The sequence below is a fragment of the Mus caroli genome, chromosome 10, assembly GCF_900094665.2.
Source record: "Mus caroli chromosome 10, CAROLI_EIJ_v1.1, whole genome shotgun sequence".
Lineage (NCBI taxonomy): Eukaryota > Metazoa > Chordata > Mammalia > Rodentia > Muridae > Mus > Mus caroli.
Genome location: NC_034579.1, coordinates 77183258 through 77203081, shown reverse-complemented (window position 1 = coordinate 77203081; position 19824 = coordinate 77183258). Strand labels below are relative to the sequence as shown.

At 43.9% G+C, this 19824-nt stretch overlaps 1 protein-coding gene across 1 annotated transcript in view; it reads left to right on the top strand.

Moving 5' to 3' along the window:
* Positions 1-9900: 9900 nt before the first annotated feature.
* Aldh1l2 (aldehyde dehydrogenase 1 family member L2) overlaps positions 9901-19824 on the top strand; it is a 47759-nt gene continuing 37835 nt past the window's right edge. The window contains exons 1-2 of the mRNA XM_021174327.1: positions 9901-10035; positions 16881-17025. Coding sequence (XP_021029986.1) covers positions 9988-10035; positions 16881-17025 — 193 coding nt within the window. The 5' untranslated portion in view covers positions 9901-9987. The remainder of the gene's footprint in view (positions 10036-16880; positions 17026-19824) is intronic.

Below are 19824 nucleotides of genomic sequence, written 5' to 3'. Positions count from 1 at the left end.
CCGCTGTCACGGCACGTGACTTCCGGCTTCGGCCCCGCCCCCGCACGCCAGAGCCAGTGGACTCTCGGCCCTGCGGACCGCGGGAGCCGCTGGGAAAGCGAGTCGACCGCTTGCTCCCGGCGCGGCCGCCATAATGATGGCTGCTGTTGGCATCCTGCATCCTTTTCTGGCCTCGCTGCCGTTCGCGACTGTTCTCAGGACACATTCCGTTCCTCGAGGCCCTTTTTTTTTATATCCTAAGGGGTTACTCACTCAGTCTAACCTGGAAAGAACGGAAATAACCGGGTGGGGCCCAACGCAACACCGGGTCCTTCACCTGGACACTGCCCGAGCCCTTGGACCAAGATGCCTGTCTCACCAGCTCCCTTTCTGTCTTTACCCTCGCGATTCCTTGATCCCCTTGCACTTCCTGTGCGGATTATTTGTTGAGAAAAGACCTGTGTGTGTAAAAAAGTAATGACTTTAAGAACGCCACAAGCAATCTCACTACTGGGTTTGCTTTACATAGATCACTGTTCTTTCTTTCCTTGCTTTTAAGAAGGTGGGGTGGGAACTGTGTTACCCTGAGTTCTACATTTATCCTAACGTTTACACAAAACGCTTTCTATCAGGGCAGTTTTTAGTATGCACTTCTACGAAGCAGTCTAAATATCAAAAAATCATAATGTAAAATTTAAGACATCCATACTCTGAACTCCTAGAAAGCTACAAAATGAAATAGGTCTCAAATGGCATTTAAAAAAAAAAAAAAGGAGAGAAGAGGCGATTTTAGAACAATGCATATTTGCTGTAACATCTACAATCGACATAAACATGTGTATATGCTCATGTGTTTGCAAATTCATAGGAAGAATTCAAATCTCATTAAAGAAGATTGGATTACTTGAAAAAGGGTAGGTGCTCATTAATACAAAGTGGCTCTTAAATTTTTCTTGTGTCTATTAGCTGAGTCTTTTTCAAGCAGAATTTTTAAGTTATTTGCATTATAAAGTACCACAAATCAATATAGAATGTTCTCTTGAAGAACATGTTCTGAGATGCTAAGGTTTGGACTTGGTTTTATTTTGAGACAAGATCTCATTATCGTAGCTGAGCGTCCCTGCTGCTCCTGGGCCCGTAACAAGGTTATGGAGGGAAACCTCTACAGATCTGAGCCACAAATGAACATCTTTATTTTGTAAAGTGCTTTACTAAGTGCTGGGATTACAGGCATGTGTCACCATGCCTGACATTGTAAAGAAATTAGAAAATGCTTTTTTTTTTTTTCTAACAAAAGTGTTTGTTACAGTGACAGCTGACAAACACACGTGGACTTAATGTGTTTCTGGCTTCAGGGTGGCCTATTGGAATTTTCAGTTTCTGTAGCATGCAGTTCTGGCAGCCTTCTTTAGGTTCCATATGGTAGCTGTTGGCAGCTTCAGGCCCACATTATCACAAGACTAAATCTAGCCCACAAGAGAAAAAGAGCACGCTGAACTGATAACTCGAACAAAAGTCCCAGAATCAAGTCTTGCCAGCAGTGATTAGCCTTTCTTTACTTGAGCACAATTTCCAGCCAATCTCAGAAACCCAAATATCAGGAGGAGTGTACCCATTGGCTTAGTGTAGGTCACGTGCTCCACGGATGCCCTGAGCCAAGAAGGAGCAACTCTCTAGAGATCTCTTAGCCTGGGAGTGGAGGAGACAACGATACAGAACCCAATGGCTGTTATCATAAAAGTGGCTTTATGTAGCAGAGGGAACAGCCATGATGGTGATTGCATCACTGAGCCACTTGGTCATTAGCAAGCATCTCACAGTGACGTCCTCCCAGGCTTTCGAGTTAGCAATTAATTATTACGGCAGGGTTGTTTTTTTTTTTTAAGTTTATTTCAAAATTCCTTTTATAATATTTTATGACTCAGATGCTTACATTTAGAAATCTAAATAAAAGAAGTGATGCTTTATTAATAGCATGTATCTTGTGTTCATTGCATAATCTATAACAAGAGGGGTTTTGTTGTCGTGGCCCAGACTAACTTTGAACTCACCAGGTAGCTTAGGCTGGCCTTGAACTTCAGATCTTCCTGCCTCCAGTTACTAAGTGCTGGGTTTACAGGCATGTGCCACCATACCTGGCATTACAAAGAAATTAGAAAATGCTCCCTTTTTTTTTTTCTAACAAATAAAATCTGGGGAAAAGTTGAAAAGTGGACAATTCAGAACATGATGACTTGTAAAAAGAAAAGAGTTGGCAGAAATATATTTGGAGAAAAGCCAAGAGTCTAAGAAAATCTTTATCACCAAAGTTTGATATGGCCTTTAAATGTAACTCTATAGTTCCATGCTATGTCAACTGGACATTTCCACAGGAACTTTACACGGGCATCTAGTGAACATCATTGAATCCACAACTGAATTCTGGGTACTTCACTCCAAAACCTGCTTCCCACTCTGTATGAGATCCATGACTTAGTAAAGAGCGATACGATATGACCCACTTATGCAAGGCTGGGTACCGTGGCAATGTCGTCTGTTTCTCATCTTCTTGTTCTAAGTCAGTCAAAGGTCAATCTTATTTTTAAATGACTCTGAAGTTGTAAATAAAATGCAAAAGTTGTCAGGATCAAAATGGAGTCTCATGAGGGTAGGATGGCCTAGCAGGTAAAGATGCTTGCCACCAAGCCTGATAACCTGAGCTCAATCCCCAGGACTGACTCCTGAAGGTTGCCTTCTGACCTCCACATTCACACCCTGAGTTGTACATAGATAAGTAAAATATTAAAATAATTATTTTGTACTACTGTAAACCCTATAAAAGATCAAAAGCCAGGAGGTCATAAAGGAAAGGTTCTATACCCATGATTGCCTAATAATAATAATCACAAAATATTCTGCCAGGTCCCAAGGTTTGCACAGAGAGCTATGCAAACTTCTGTGGAAAGAATTTCTAAAGAACCTAATGAGGGACTCTCCAGTCATGAACTAATGGAGCCTTTGTTACAATTACTGTGGCCAGGAAAAAGAGTTTCATAAAACTGATGTAACCTTCCATACTCTCATGTTTAAAGCCCTCCTCTTGTCTTAACCTCTTAAAACATGCCTGGGGTTTACCATGACCCTTTCCTGCTTGTCTGGTCCCCAGAATAGTATTCTCTGCAAAATCTCTCACTTTGGTTTTAATGTAGATTGGCAATATTGAGTTGTTACACTTGGGTTGTATGACTTTTGATGGCTTGGTTTTCTGCCTTTATCCATTTCATTATTTTATAACTGTAACAGTGAATGAAAGAAAAAAAATCAGGACTTTTCATTACCTATTCAGCATGACCGATGGCCAGCTGGCTGCTCTCTCTCCCCTCTGTGTACCCTGCTCAACCCCTCCAGTTTCAGTGAAACCCTTGTTGTAGAGATTGACTTAAAACATGCTCAGAGACATCTCTTCTTGGAGCTGCCTTGAAGGCTGCTGGGAGTGATAAAAAAAACTTTATTTAAAGAGTACACACTGTCTTGCTTTTAGTTTTAAAATACTAAGAAGGTATCAGGCTTCTTTGTAATATATCTTTTAAGAAATATATTTAGCTCTACGGGCATGTCCCAGGAATGGCCTGTGTTAGTGGTCATGAGAGGCATAGACTCCAGTGCCTGCAGAGGAGCTCACATAGCAGCTGAAGCCTCTGTCACGCTCCCCACTGCTGGCAATCTGCCAGTAGATATGCTCTAGTGCACTGTCTCCAATCACTGTGGGCCACAAGAGAGCCATTGCATCAAAGAAAACAAGATCCAACAGAAATGTCTGGTCTATGCACTCTGCTAGTAAAAATGAAGAGGAAAATGGGGTTAGGAGCAGTTTGGGTCACTGATGACATTTTTTCCCCAAGAGACTTTTATTTAATTATTTAAATGTATATATGCAGTGAGATCAATAACAGGCAAAATGGAATAGCTTTGGATCTTACTGTGTTCCTAAGTTTATTTTGTACTACTGTAAACAGAATCCTTGGCTCTGGGGTTTATTTGGGCTCACAGCTCTAGTGTCTGGGAGATCCAAACAGCATGAGGACTCTAGCTATGTCCCAACCTGGCAGACAAGCAGTAAGGGAACCTTTCTTATGCAGAGAGGGCCAAGCACACAAAGTGACCTTGCTTTTTTTTTTTTTTTTTTTTTTTTTTTTTTTTTAAAAAAGGGTTTCTCTGTATAGCCCTGGCTGTCCTGGAACTCATTGTGTAGACCAGGCTGGTCTCGAACTCAGAAATCCACCTGCCTCTGCCTCCCGAGTGCTGGGATTAAAGGCGTGCACCACCACGCCCGGCGTGACCTTGCTTTTTAATATCCTGCTGTCTCCAAAAAAAATCCAATCCCATCTCACCGCAAGATCTTGACATTCTCCACTTGGCCCTGCCTCTTTTGTTTTGTTTTGTTTTGTTTTTTTTGAAACAGGGTTTTCTCTGTGTAGCCCTGGCTATCCTGAAATTCACTATGTAGACGAGGCTGGCCTTGGAACTCAGAAATCGGCCTGCCTCTGTCTCCCCAGTGCTGGGATTAAAGGCGTGCGCCACCACGCCCGGCCCTGCCTCTTTTAAGTACCTACTGCCTCAGCTCCTTTGCTAGCCCGAGTCTCTACGTGAGCTTGGTGAGAGCATATCATAGGAGTACAGCATAGGGGCTTGAGAGATGACCCTGAGGTTAGGGATGCTTGCTGCTCTACCAGAGGACCCAAGCTCAATTCCCAGCACCCATGACCAGCAGCTCACAAAACCCTAGCTCTGGTTCAGGGATAAAACGCCCTCTTCTGGCAGGCACCTGCACACAGAGACATGAATTTAAAAAATATAATCTTTTGAAAAGCAAGTACACAGCCTTATTATTTACAGAGAGAAAACTCCATGTTCTATTAGCATTGAGTGATCGGACTATATTGAGCTTCAGTCTCATCCCCGCCCCTTGTAAGTTAGTCCCAATTAACTGTTACCTTTTATAAGAGCTGCCTTGGTCATGGTGTCTCTTCACAGCAATGAAACCCTAACTAAGACAAGCAGCCAGTGTCCTTAACTGCTTGAGCCATTTCTTCAACCCCCCTATAACATTATCTATTGAACAATTTTAAGCAGTAATAACAATATATATACATATATATATATGCAAGTACAAGTTAGAAAGCAGTTAATAGCAATGAGATTCATAAGAATTACATAATTCTCGTGTACAGTACAGTGGAATATTTAGCATAATTTATTAATTTTGACCACATAGACAAAGTGGTCAAAGGTTAATCAGTCAAAACAAGCCGATGAATGAGGACAGTTTGACACAGAACTTTATTCTAAAATCCTTAAAGTTATTGTGGGAGTAAATATTTTCTGTACCTCAGAAAGTCTGTATCTGGCCCATCAAGATGGCTCAGTGAGTAAAAGCGTCGGTGCAGCCTGACACTTCGATGCCTCGGACCCTCATGCTGCAAGGAGAGCTCTGCCCTCTGACCACCACACGCCTTGGCATGAAGCTGAAGATGGCTGTCCTTGCATTTCCAGCCATGCTCCTGCCTCTGCCTCTGGAATGCTGGGATCATAGGTGTACATTATCTCACCAGCTGCTCAGACTTGTCTGGGCTGGGAAGATGGCTCACTGGCTAAGAAAGTTTACTGAGCAGATCTGAGAACCCAAGTTCCAATCCCTAGCACCCACAAAAAAAAAAAATCTTTGCACCATTAATCCCAGAGCTAGCCATCATCTCAGGGTAAGATGTCCCAGCAGGTAAAGGCAGCGGCCAATCTAGCTCCAAGTTCAGTGAGAGAACCTATTTCAGGAGAATAAGATGGACACCTGGTATCCTGGTATCCTTCTCTGGTCTCGTGGTGTATGCATGGACAGACACACCTGCACACCTGTATACACGCGCACACCAAATAAAGTGAAATAAAAGTAAAGTATTTATTTGTGCCAAGTGAGTAAAACAACAAACGCAAAAGTGGAAGAGAAGAGAGTCAGAGGAAGAGGACCCAGGAGCTCGACATCTTAGGAGACATGAACAGGAGGGAGCTAAGAAATTCTGCCCTCTGACTTCTGTCTTTTGGTTGGGAAATCCTCGCTGTTAGCAGCGTGGGACAGCCTGAAGGTCCAGTAGCTTGAGTCCCTAGGGTACACTGGAACCTTGTATCTGAGACCAGAGGACAAAGGTAGCCACAACTCTTCATTCTGTTATCTAAAAGTATCTTTTACTTCCTCAGCTGATGCGCTCAACTCATGGTGCTGCCTCTGTCTCAAAGGCAAACTGGGATTCTGAAAGGCCCCATGTAAACTTTAAAAATCGCCTAACGTAAACCTCTTCTCGATTACAACTTTGAAAGAAGGTAATTGCATGATAAAGGTGACATTAAGGTACTGTGATTTATAAGAGAATAAATAATGACAAGAAAATGTGAAGCTATAGTCATTTCAGTATTTTTTTCTGTGAATTAGGAAAAATACATTCTAGGTCTGTTTTAGTTTTCACTGTTGAGGATTTTATACATGACTATCATGTGCTTTGATCAAATCCATCCCCACTCCCTCCCCATGCCAGGCACAACTTTCCCCTACCAACTTCATGTGCTCGCTCTCTCTCTCTCTCTCTCTCTCTCTCTCTCTCTCTCTCTCTCTCTCTCTCTCAAAAGCTCACTGACTCCTCTTAGTGGGCCTGTATGCACACAGCTGTAGGACCACCTACTGGGGTGTGGTTAGCCTTTCAGGAACCCTATGCCTGTGGAAGACTTACACTTCCCCCTCAGCAGCTGTCAATTGCCAGTAGCTTCTGAGCAAGGAACAGGACTCCAAGAGCCCCTCCCATGTCCATGCTAGGATGTTGGCTGGCTTGATCTTCTGCAGATCTTGTGCATGCAGGCACAGGTGTGTGAGTTCATGTGTGCTGTCCCATCCAGCAGTTACTGGTTCGAGGCAGACAGCCACTACTTCTGGATCCCACAACCCCTCTACTCCCTGTTCCATGATGCTGAGATCTACAACCAACCTGAGATACTGCAGATTGCTGGTGTTGGTTATTCAGTGCATCCCTGGCCTCTGCCATATCATAACTGTGAGCATCAATCAATCCAAGGTCACGTCACAGCTGCAGGCGCCTCAGATCCCCTTGTCTTTTCATTCCCAGACACATGGATCACTTATTGTGTTTCAAGTCAGGACTCTGAGGCCGTGTGGTCCCAAACTCACTTCAACTGCACAATTTCCTTCCTCCCAAGTTATCATTTGTCAGTTGCTTTAGATTATAAAAGAAACTGAGGAAACAGACTGTGTTTTGTTCATTTTTACATTTCTTCTGTATTACAGTGCTCTGTACATTATTATTTTGATAAATGCACAAATGTTTACAAACTTCCAATGCATCTTATTTACAGTTCCATTCTATCAATCTTTTTATTAAAGATTTATTATATCTAAGTACACTGAAGCTGTTTTCAGACTCACCAGAAGAGGGCGTGAGATCTCATTACAGGTGGTTGTAAGCCACCATGTGGTCTCTGGGATTTGAACTCAGCAGTCAAATTCTGAAGTGCAGTCAGTGCTCTTCAGGCCCACTGAGCCATCTCTCCAGCCCTCTATCAATTTTTATACATTCTTTCTTAATGACAGCATTCTACTACCTGAACTAAAATTTACTTTTTATTTGTGAAGTATGAGAATGTCAAAATAAAAAGATATTTCAGTTTAGAAAAGATTTAGTCTGTTTTATTCCTCAGATACTGAAGGCAGATTCATATAGATACAGATAGATAGGCTTACATGTTTTATGTATATGAGTTCTTTATCTGCATGTACTTCTGCACACTAGAAGATGGCACCAGACACCTGTGAGCTGCCGTGTGGGTGCTGGGAATTGAACTCAGGAACTTCAGAGAGCAGTGAGTGCTGTTAACCACTGAGCCATCTCTCTGGCTCCCTGAAAGCAGAATCTTTAGTAAAATAATCTGACCATTTCGTTCCAAGAAGGATTATCTCAAGCCTCACAGTGTCCTCAAGCTGATCTACATGTCAGTAAAGCTGAAACATGCCCATAAGCTGGTAGGGTTACAGGCAATGTCTTGGACCAGGGCAGTGGTTAAGAGCTCACACTGCTCTTACGGAGGATGGGAGTTCAGTTCCCACCATCCACTTCAGGTGACTTACAACTTCCTGTAACGCCCCTCTGAGGCCTCAAGCACTCACATACAGACAACACATTGCACTAATTAAAAATGAAGTAAATCTTTTTTTTCCAAAGATTTATTTACTTATTTTATGTATATGAGTACACTGTAGCTGTCTTCGGACACACCAGAAGACAGCACCGAATCCCATTACAGATGGTTGTGAGTTACCATGGTTGCTGGGAATTGAACTCAGGACTTCTGGAAGAGCAGTCAGTGCTCTTAACCACTGAGCCACGTCTCCAGCAGAAGTAAATATTAAAATACATACATACATACATACATACACAAATGGAAAGATGCTCTCTAACCAACTGTGCATGATCTCTGAGTGCTCAAAAGTGAAATGGATTTAAGCAAGAAGTCAGTAACATTTGTTTCATATCATTACAAAGAAAATGCCAGACAGAGTCTCAGAGACTTCAGTAAGAATAGGCACATTTCACCAAATGTTTGTTACATCTTTGGGTTAAAGAGTGTATGGTTCATGAATTTAACAAAAATAATAAATAAATAAATAAAAAACCAAAACTGAAGATCTTTCAGATCTGCCTTTAACAGCTTCTTTAGGTATCCAGTGCCATCCAATGCCCCCCACGAGTATATAAACAAATCGAGAGAGTTGTTTAAGGGGACTAAGGATAGTGGAGTCCAACAGAAAGTAACTCATCTGTACGGATGTGACAGAGAACGCTGTCAATCTGTTCAATCAATGAATTCACAATAAACAGTTGGGAAGTAATAATCACACGGGCAGAAGAATATCAAAAAACAAGAGTGAACGAAACTCCACGCAGCCCCGAACTCCAGGCTAAGGAGTCCTTTTGGGACAAGGGTTTCACAACAGCATGTGTGCAAGTTTCTTCATAGAGGCAAGGGACAAATGCAGGTATGAGTTATCTACTGGGGACTGGAAGTGTGTGACAAGGCCAGCGGACAGTATCTTACCAACCCTCATCCTCAGATGATGGGGATATCAGACTATGCCTAAAGTAAGGGTGCCCAGCACCTTATCTTCCCAGTTCAAGCCGGAGCTCTACAAGTGTGCCTGTCGCTTTCTGGCGACTGTTAGGCCGGTAACTTGCGAAGTGTTCTAATTCATTTCTGTTGCGAAACACCCTGACGAAAAAGCAACTTAAAGGAGAAAGGGTTTATTCAATTTAGGAGTCCAGGTTACTATCCACCATTGTCTGGAAGTCAAGGTGGGAACCCGAGGCAGCTAGTCACACTCAGAGAGAGAGAATAAATCCACACATGCTTACTGCTCAACACGGTTTTTTTCGTTTTCACTCTTACTCTTAGTTCAGGGTCTAGTCCATGAAATGATGCCACCCACAATCAGGACGCATCTTCTCACCTCAGTTAACCCAAGAAATGTTCCATCTAGGTGTGCCTGGTCCAGGTAATCCCTTTCCCAGATCATCCTACCTTGAGCCAAATTGAAAATAAAAAGTAATCCTTACAGGGTGTCCGATTAAATTATAAGGTACATCTCTCTGCCTAACTCCGCGGGTCTGAGTAACTTATGGAAGGTCCCACCTCTAGCGAATACTTAGGCTATCCATGGAGCAGAGGCGGAGTCCAGGTAGTTTCCGAGAGCAAGCCCTTGGGTTAGGCACCGATTCATTCTATAGACCTGCACCAGGTCACGTGTGCTTAGGGGCAGGAGCTCTGCCAGCGGTGAGGGGCAGGACCTGCCATTCGAGGGGGCGGGGCCGTGAGCAGAGCTGGACTGAGCCGGAGCGAAGCACTCAACCCTCTGCAGCCCTGGTACCTACCCACTCCCGCCGCCCTCCTGGTAATCGCTCGCTCCTGCTCCTCTGCATCATGCTGTGGCGGGGTAGCCAGGCGCTACGGCACTTCTCCACCAGCCGGGTGAGTCCTGTCAAGGCGAGCATCCACATCCTGGTCTTGCTTTCCAGACCTCAGGGGTTGCAGGGCTGGGACGGTGAGGCTGGGGTGGGTAGTGATGCTCAGACCTTGCTAGAAGGGACAACAGCTTTTTTTCAGACTGGAAGACTCCAGAGAAGCCTGTGGCTGTATCCGGGATGGGAACTGTCAAGTGAGCCTTTGTCTGCTGCGGGGAATCAGCAGCAGACGCGGTAGTCAGGTCTGGCTGGGATGGCAAGCTGGTCTGGTGTTTTTTTTTTTTTTTTTTTTTTTTTCCTTTTTGTATTTCATGACCCTGACGTGAGCAGTTTAGGGTCGGAAAGGTGGATAAGTGTGAGCGAGACTGCCTTGCAAGGTTTACCAGATGAGACTGGGACCCAGGCAAGCTCAACACAGCAATCTGGGACAGCTTGATGCTTCCCACCGAGCAGCAGCGAGTAGTGGCGGCCAGATTTCCAGGATCACCCAGCGCTGCAGGAGTAGCCACGCTGGTGTGTTGTAAAACTGTAGAGTAAGAACCTGGCCCCGGCCCAGCTCACAGACGTGGGATTGCATCAGATCACTTCTAGAAATGGAAAGAGAGCCGACACGTTGCAAGTGGCTCTGCCTTCAGCACTTCGGTGGGTCTGGGGAGAGACAACACAGGCTGTGCACATAATCGCTTTTGTAATCAGCACGTCCTGGCTGTGTTATAAAAATATTTCCCCTCCGTTGGTATTTTTCTCTGACATTGCTATATGTAAAAAAAGTTGAAGGCAGAATCCAAATAAATGGTCAGAATTTATTTTGCTCCATACAATCAATGCAAGTGACTTTGGGGGACAGTCATAGTTTATAAGAGACCCGTCTGCCCTGAGCTTTGGACCATTCTGCTGGGTAACCCTCGGACCCTTCCTTAGTTGTTTAACCACTCAGGCCGTGAAATCTGGTCCTGGGGCACAGATAGCTAAGAGTCGCGTCTACTATCCTGGTCTTGGCTATCACCTTGTCAGTAAACTGTTGGGAAGCTAAAAGAAAGGAGTTTTGAAAGATGACAAGATTTCCACACTGGGGTTATAGAAGTTTTCATTTAAGGAAAAAAAAAAAAGCTGAACAAGCCAAGTGACAGATACCAGGAATAGAAACATAGTTGGGCAAAACAGCAGGCAGCCCCAGAGGCCCTTTGTCCCCAAGAATACATATGGGAAGGTGACCACAGACAGAGCTGGGAAGTGGTCATAGTTCTTCATGGTCAAAAGGAGAACAGTAAAGAATGAGGGAAGAACCAGAGATAGTTATCTACAGATAGTGCAAACGCATCCTTTGCACAGTGCTCTGTAAAAGTTATCTTAAAACAGACACCTACATGGTTAATAAGACTGTAATACAACCACTTTGGAAAACTGTCTGGGAGTTTCTTTTGTAGAAATTTCAAGTCACATTCTATTGGGAGTCGAGGATGTGGTGGGGGATGCCACAGCACATGTGTAGGAGTGAGAAGGTAAACTTTAGTAGTTAGTTCTTGCCTTCCTTCTTGGTGGTCCTGTGAATCAATGCACACACACAAGGCTGCCACGGTTGTACCCACACTCACAGGGCCCAAGCTCAAGGCATGCACACAAGAAAAAGGTGAATTTTATTGCATCTGAATTATACTTCATGTTAATCTGTTTACTGTGACTTTTAATAAATGCAGGGGCTGGGGAACCAATAGAGATTTCACTAGCTCTCAGTTCTGGAGACTTAAGAGAATGGTACCTGCATCTCCATGGCCCTGGTAAAGCCTTGGAGAGATGACATCACAGTGATGGGGACACATTGGAGAGTGAAAATGGTGTCTGCCCCTTTCTTTAAAGGCGTTGAGATGTTCTGTGGTCACCAGTTTCATGCCAGGAGCTCTCTCTCCTCACCTGGCTACTCATCCCTCTTCATTCCTCAGCTCCTGACAGGCCTTTTTAAAAATGTTTTTTATCCTTCTTTTTCCTTAAACAATTATTTATATTCATATATATCATATACATATACATGCATCATATACATTATGTATGCATACATATATACATATATATATATACACATATACATATGCATGTTTGAGAGGTACTTGAAAGCTGGCTTAGCGTTCTTGCTGAGGCCGTGAGTTCAGTTCCCTGAATCTGTGGATGGGTCCTGCAGGCTTTACAGCAAGCAGAAAGAAATGATCAGAGTGAGAGAAGAATACAAACTGGCTCAGCCTGGTTTTGGTAACCAGTGCTAGGACGAGACTTGAGTCTGACCCAGAGCATTTTACTTTAGCCATACTTAAGCATGGCCCAGTTTTGGAAGGAAGTTTTCAGAGAACAAGTAACTCAGCCCAGTGAGTACAACCGTTGACTTAGAAACAGTGCTCGAGATTAGGGTCTAGGAAGACTGACAGGGCTAAACACAATGCCCGTGGGGGCCAGCATTGGCTTGGCCCTAAGACCGCACAGAGGTCACTTAGGCTGTGGTAAAGCACAAGCGACATCGCTCATTAGGATGAGTTTTGTGACATAGAAGTAATGCTCAAGGTTCTATTGGTAGCGGAGGTCGGGGGTGAGTCTGGGATAAATAAACATCATATTCTGGGGGACACAAGCAGAGCTTGGCCCAACAGGAAGCAAAGATTATAAACTACATTCCCCTCCCCACCCCCCATCCTAGCAATCTGGGAAAATAGCTAAGCCCCTTATTCCAGGCAAGAGATTGAAACTCTGTGCTTAATTTTCCTGGCTTCTCCAGTGCTTATCTGTGTGTGCAAGGACCTCTGGACCTCTACAAGCATCCATATTGGGCAGTTCATCACCACCTGTAACTCCAACACCACTTTCTGGCCTCTGAGGCCACCAAACACTCATGGTATAAACCACAGGAAAGACAGGGTTTCCCTGGCTGTCCTAGAACTTGCTTTGTAGACCAGGCTGGCCTTGAACTCACAGAGATCCACCTGCCTCGGCTTCCGGAGTGCTGGGATTAAAGGTTAGTTCCATCATTACCAGCTTGAAAGCATTTTTAAAAGCAATGAGGGCTAGGCTAGGCTAGGCTATGGCAGACCTCTAGCCTGGCACCCACAGTGACTCAGCTTTGGCCCCCAGTACTGAGGGAAAAAATCAGTATGACAATCGACACAAATCCCTTCTTCATGGAATGATGCAATCAGGAAACCGAGCTCCACAAGCTTGTCACTGATGACACCATCTGCAAATCTTGCATAGCTTCATCTCTCTGTGAAGCATGACACGTGGCTCCTATTCAGGCGAGAGCTTGAAACACTGGACGTGGGCCTTTGCATGCTTCAAATACATTCAAAGTTCCTGACTCCGTTGATGTGTGTCAGCATCCCAATGATTCCCCATTTTGGATACTGTGCTATTTATTAATTTTCTTCTGTCTGGAACTTCCAAGGGTTCTCCCATAATCCTCCCCCACTTTCTTGGCCAGCTCCCAGAATGAGATGCCTGCGGTTCCCTTGAGAATTCCCTTGGGGAGAAGGAGATGGCTCAGCAGGCTAAAGTGCTTGCTAAAGAAGCGTCACGTCCTGAGTTCAGATCCCTGCACTTGTGGAAAAAGTTGGGTGTGGTAGTGTGCACCTGAAGCCTAAGAGCTGGGGAGGCAGAGACAGGAGAATTCCTGGAGTCAACTGGTTACCAGCACAGCTGAATCAGTCAGCTCCAGGTCTGGTGAAAGACCTTGTCTCAAATAATAACATGGAGGGCCATAGAGGAGGACACCAGGCAGTGACACCTGGCCTCCATGAACATACACACATATCCACCTGCACTTATATGTGTACACATGCAAAAACACGTATGGACACATATGTACAAATATCCTATCTCCTACCCACTATGAAGAACTCCCCGTAATATCTTCCCCTTTCAGAACCTGATTGTGCTTGCCCACCTATCTTAGCACTAAGTCACTGATACATCTACTTGAGTGTCTTCCCTCCTGGATGATGAATTCCCAGACAGGAGCCATTTTTTTCTATGCATCTTGTAGTGTAGAGGGTCCTAAAGAGAAATGTGCACAGAGAACAGTGGAGAGAGACAAAATGAAGAAGTGTGGGTATGTCTGTAAGAGATTTTCCTGACTGATAATTGATGTGGAAGGGCCCAGCCCACTACGGGCGGTACCATCCTTAGACACTTAGGCTGAATAAGAAAGCTAACTGAGCAAGAGGGAGGGAGCCAGTAAGCAGCTTTCCTCCATGGTTTCTGCTTCAGTTTGTGCTTTAACGTCCCACATTGGTAGACTGTGACCTGGAACTATGATCCAAATAAGCTCCTTTGCTCTCCAGTTGCTTTTGGTCCTGGCGCTTATCACAGCAATAGGAAAGCAAACTAGGAAATCCCATCCGGTTTCCTGGTGACTACTGGATTTCATGCTATGTCTCCACACCTCTTTGCTTTAATATCTTAATCTGTAAAGATGAGTTATGGATGCCTGTTTCTGAGAATCTGTATAGTCAAATCATATGTGTGAAATATGTGACGTGGGCCCACATTCTAGTCAAATGTTTCTAGTTATTTTTACTTTTTCTTTCTGCCCCCAGTTTCCCCGGGCAGTCTATCTCTTGTGGTCTGGTTCACCTGGTAAATGTGAGTGTGCTCACGGATCCCTAGGGAGCTTCCTAAGATGAGGCTTCCTGGGACTCTGATTCTGACTCACTAGATCTGCCATGAGAACCCAGAACCCACATTTGAAATGGCAGATTCTGAGTACCGTCAAGTACATCTGGAATTTTATAAATTCACAAACACACTTCGAGTCCTGAAACCTTGAGTATTTCCCAATGTTAAAGACTCACCCTGGGCTGGGGGTGTAGCTCTGTAGTAGAGCACAAACTTCAGGTTCAACTCATAGCTCCTGAGGGGTGTGTGTGTGGTGTTAGGGGAGGGGCGAGACGTCACCAGTTAAGCTCAGAGAATGTTTAATGAATATAATATTTTCAGTGACAACATGGTTGCTTTCAACACCCTTTCAAATCAGCCAAGCTGGAACTGAACTCCAACGAGTCAGATGACAGTCACATAGAATGTAGCGAGCACATGGCATTAAAGGAAGAGGTCTCTTGTGCGACTTCAGGTTTTCCACCGACACCCACATTTTGGTAATGCTGGTTGTTGTACCAAAGGTCTTGCACATGGGGAACAAATATTCCCCAAAGAGCTACATACAACCTAGCCCCTCTGAGTATTTTGAAAGCAGTGTTTTCTATATCTTAAAATATCTGGCATTAATAATTGTATAAGGTGAAGTTGAAATTTTTGTAAGGTGGCCAACAGGAAGATTCTATTTCAGCCCTAATTATAGGATACAGAGATAATATTTATAGAACATTTTTATATTTTTCTTGGGGTGTATGTGTGTGTGGTGTGTACTGGCCAGACAGGTCAACTCCAGACTTGTGCCTTGGACACACTCTACTTTGTTTTTTATTTCTCTCTCTCTCTCTCTGTATGTATGTATGTGAAACCTGCTGAGTCCAGTTAGTATTGCCTGTATGTATGTGTTTGGGGCTTGTCACTTAGAATTTGATAACTGTCATGTAACCTTGGGTGCAAGAGTTGTATGGAGATGTATCAGTTACATGCAGGAGTTGTATGTAGATATATCAGTTACATGCAAGAGTTGTATGGAGATTTATCAGTTACATGCAGGAGTTATATGAAGATTTATCAGTTACATGCAGGAGTTATATGTAGATATATCAGTTAGGTGCAAGAGTTATATGAAGATTTATCAGTTACATGCAGGAGTTATATGGAGATGTATCAGTTACATGCAAGAGTTGTATGGAGATGTATCAGTTACATGCAAGAGTTGTATGGAGATGTATCAGTTACATGCAGGAGTTGTATGTAGATATATCAGTTAGGTGCAGGAGTTATATGTAGATATATCAGTTACATGCAGGAGTTATATGTAGATATATCAGTTAGGTGCAGGAGTTATATGTAGATGTATCAGTTACATGCAAGAGTTGTATGGAGATTTATCAGTTACATGCAGGAGTTATATGTAGATATATCAGTTAGGTGCAGGAGTTATATGTAGATGTATCAGTTACATGCAAGAGTTGTATGGAGATGTATCAGTTACATGCAGGAGTTGTATGTAGATGGGGCTGGCCATACAGGATCAGTTGTTCTCTGCATTTTAAACAATCACGTGGCTTTCTGTAATTATCTCCATCTACTACCAAAAACTATCTTCTTTGCTAAGAGATGAGAGCTACACTTATCTGTAGGTTAAGTATGAGTATTTAGAATGCAGCAGGGAATCATACAAGTTTAATAAAGTGGCAGTGGGGTACTCTCCTCCAAGATTTATGACCTTACTAGTCATGGGGAGTTGGATAGGTTTACACTGTCAGGCATAAATTCCCTCTTATGTAGAGGGTCTTAAGTCCTTAAGTCCAACTATAAAGCTGTTGGTTACCACCAAGACATAACTGCCACTACTGCCCCTTTAGGAATATCATGTCCTAAGCGTCATTGTGGTTCATAATTGTTACAGGTAGGCAGGACTATTGATTGTCTCCCTTGCTTGCATAGCACCTTCTAGTACTATGAAAGTTATTCCTTAGGGAAGAGGTCTTCTGGTCAAATCCAGTTTGATTTTTCTAGAAGTTGACTCTTTCTCGTGCCTGAAACTGTGGTTGTTGTTAGAGTGTCTAGTTTGGGGAGAACATTATCACCCCCCACGTAGCATAGCTGGACTGCAAAGGGGTCTTGTAGTCCTCAAATCATCTTATGTGACTCATTCCTCAACATCTCATGCGACTGTTTTCTGTCCACAGCAATCGTTGTCACTATACTCTTTCACAGGTTTATTTCAAAAACAAGCTGAAGTTGGCACTTATTGGCCAGAGCCTGTTCGGACAGGAAGTCTATAGCCAGCTCTTGAAAGAGGGCCACCGAGTAGTGGGAGTGTTCACAGTGCCAGACAAGGATGGAAAGGCCGATCCACTGGGTGAGTGCATCTGGGGACACGTGGTCCAAACACTCTCAAGGCTGGTTGGTGATCAGAGCTGGGTTTGTTGCATCGCATGTGATCTCTGTTGTTGTTGTGCCATATCGAGACAAGGCTTTCATGGTCCAACCAAGTCTATGTTCCGGCCAGCAAACAGGGAGGGCTTGCCACCTGAGCTTGAGGACCTAGTTCATAGCTCCAGCACTCATTAAAAGCTGATGCCCTGGCTTTGTTTCTTATGTCAACATTGTGGGGCGAAGGTGGAGACGAGAGAATCCTTGAAATTTGTCGGCCAGATAATCTAGATAATTGGCAAGCACTTGGTTCAGTAAAAGAACTTGTCTCAAAAAATAGGATGTAGAAGAATTAAGGGACTCCTGACATTGACTTGTGACCTCTCTACACACAGGTGACCACATGGGCATGTGCATAGACTCAGACGAACATGCACACTACACCAAGAAGAGAAAGAAAGGGAGCACAGAATGAGCACTTTACTCTGGGCATAGCCCAGAAGTGGCACAAGTCACTTCCATTCATATCCAACCAGCCAGATATTAGGTATAGGCCAAGTCATTCACGGGGTTGCCTGAGATTGTCTTTGAGGTAGCTATCTATTTAAGTGCACAAAGTGTCTTAGTTTTGTTTCCTGTTGCTGTGACAATAATTTTCAACAGTGTCCTAACAAAAGCAACTAAAGGATGAAGGATCTCCTTGGCTTGCAATTTCAGGTTACAGTCCATCCCTGTGAGAATGTTGAGGTGCCTGGTCAGGTCACATCCATTTGATCAAGAGCAGAGAGTAATGAAGCCATGCATGCTTGCCAGTGCTCAGCTAGCTTTATTTCACTTTCAAACAGTTCACAATCCCCTTCCTAGGAAATCGTACTGTCCATCTCAGAACGGTCTTCCCACTTCAACTAGGGTGATCAGGATAATCCCCCACAGACCAGCCCATAGACCAGCCCGATCAAAAGTTTCTTAGTGAGATTTCCTTCCAAGATGATTCCAGGTTGTGTCAAGTTGACAACTAAAGCTGACCACCCCACTAAGAGATCCCACACCTGGAGGATGTGTGCAGACAACTAGCAGTCCTACTATGTACATGGATTTTTGGAATTACAAATATAATTATCAGACTCATTTCAAAATAGATCTGGGAAGAGGGTGTTTCCTTGGTACCTGGACCCAGGGTCAGGACCTCTTTCCATTAGTCATGACCACTTGAATTCATGATGTAAACTAGAAAAGGAAGAAAAACCCAACACAACTTATACCCAATATGGCCTTGAGACTGTGCAGCACGCTTAGCAACATATGCTCTAAGATCAGGCGATGGATGTGGAGTCTGCCCCCTTTCCACCCATGACCCTCTGCAAGTCACTTAACTTACTAACCTCCAATTCAGTGGCCCCTGCCTCATAGGGGGATGTGAGAGTTCACTGTGGGGAGGGGGTCGTATGTAAAATGCTATGCCTCACGTCAGGCTTATAAGCAAGTAAAAATGACAGCAGCCAAAAGCTCTCATCAGGAGAGTCCACTGAGCGAGTCAAAACTAGATCTGGGCAGTCAAAACCCACAATGAGACCAATAAGCTACCATCCCAAGTTTCTATCTCTGCAGAGCTCTTTTTTTTAAATAGTAAAAACATCTTCTCTACCCCATTTTCTTTCCCGAGCAACCTCAGATTCCTTTCATTATCACACAAGTGATTGTGTGTGTGTGTGCCCATGTGTGTGTGTACCTGTACTGTAGAGGTCAGAAAGGATGTCAGGTGTCCTGCTCTGTCACATTCCACCTTATTCCCATGAGATAGGGTCTCTCTCTAGGTTGGAGGCCATCAATTCCATGTGGTCCTCCTGTCTTTCCCCACAGTGCATGCAACCATGTCCAGTTTTTAAAAAAGATTTATTTATAATGTCATGCTTCAGGACTTGGGAGGCAAAGGCAGGCAGATCTTTGTAAGTTCGAGGCCAGTATGGTCTACAGAGTAAGTTCTAGGATACAAGGAGCTATACTGTGAGATCCTATCTCAAAAAAATATTCATTTTACTTTAATTATCTCTATATCTGTGAACGTGGTCACCAGGCACTCAAGACAAGTTCTGGGAACCACACTACTGAGCCACCTCTCCAGCCCTGAGTCCATCTTTTTAAAATGTGACTGCTGGAGATTTGAACTCAAGTCCTTGTGTTTACATGGCAAGCACTTTTATCCTCAGAGCCATCTCCCCATCCCCCATTATTATACTTTTACCTCCACTCACCTGCCATCTGACATGAACTACAGTTCTTGAACATTTTATTAACATGCATGTTTTGTGCATTATTGTGCTGGTGGCTCAGAGTCTTTCAAATGGCTTGATCAAGGACTAGCCTCCATTCAGATACCTTTGGGTCTTAACAAGGCTTCGGGGCTCAGTTTTGTCTCAGAGACCCTACCTCATCCTTTAGGACTGTGATAACTGCAGAAGGAAGGAAATGAAAGAACAGAAGCAAACCCTCCAGCCCTAGCTCCTGGAAATAGCCTATGGTAGATATATATGCTGTCACACACACACACACATACATGCACATGAACACACATATGCACAGACATACATGCACATGAACACATTGTAACACACATGCACACACATGCACATACATCAGACACATGTACACACACATGCACACAAATAGATACACATCAGACACATGTACACACACATGCACACACATATGCAGATACACATGCACATGAACACATTGTAACACACATGCACACACATCAGGCACATGTACACACACATGCACACAC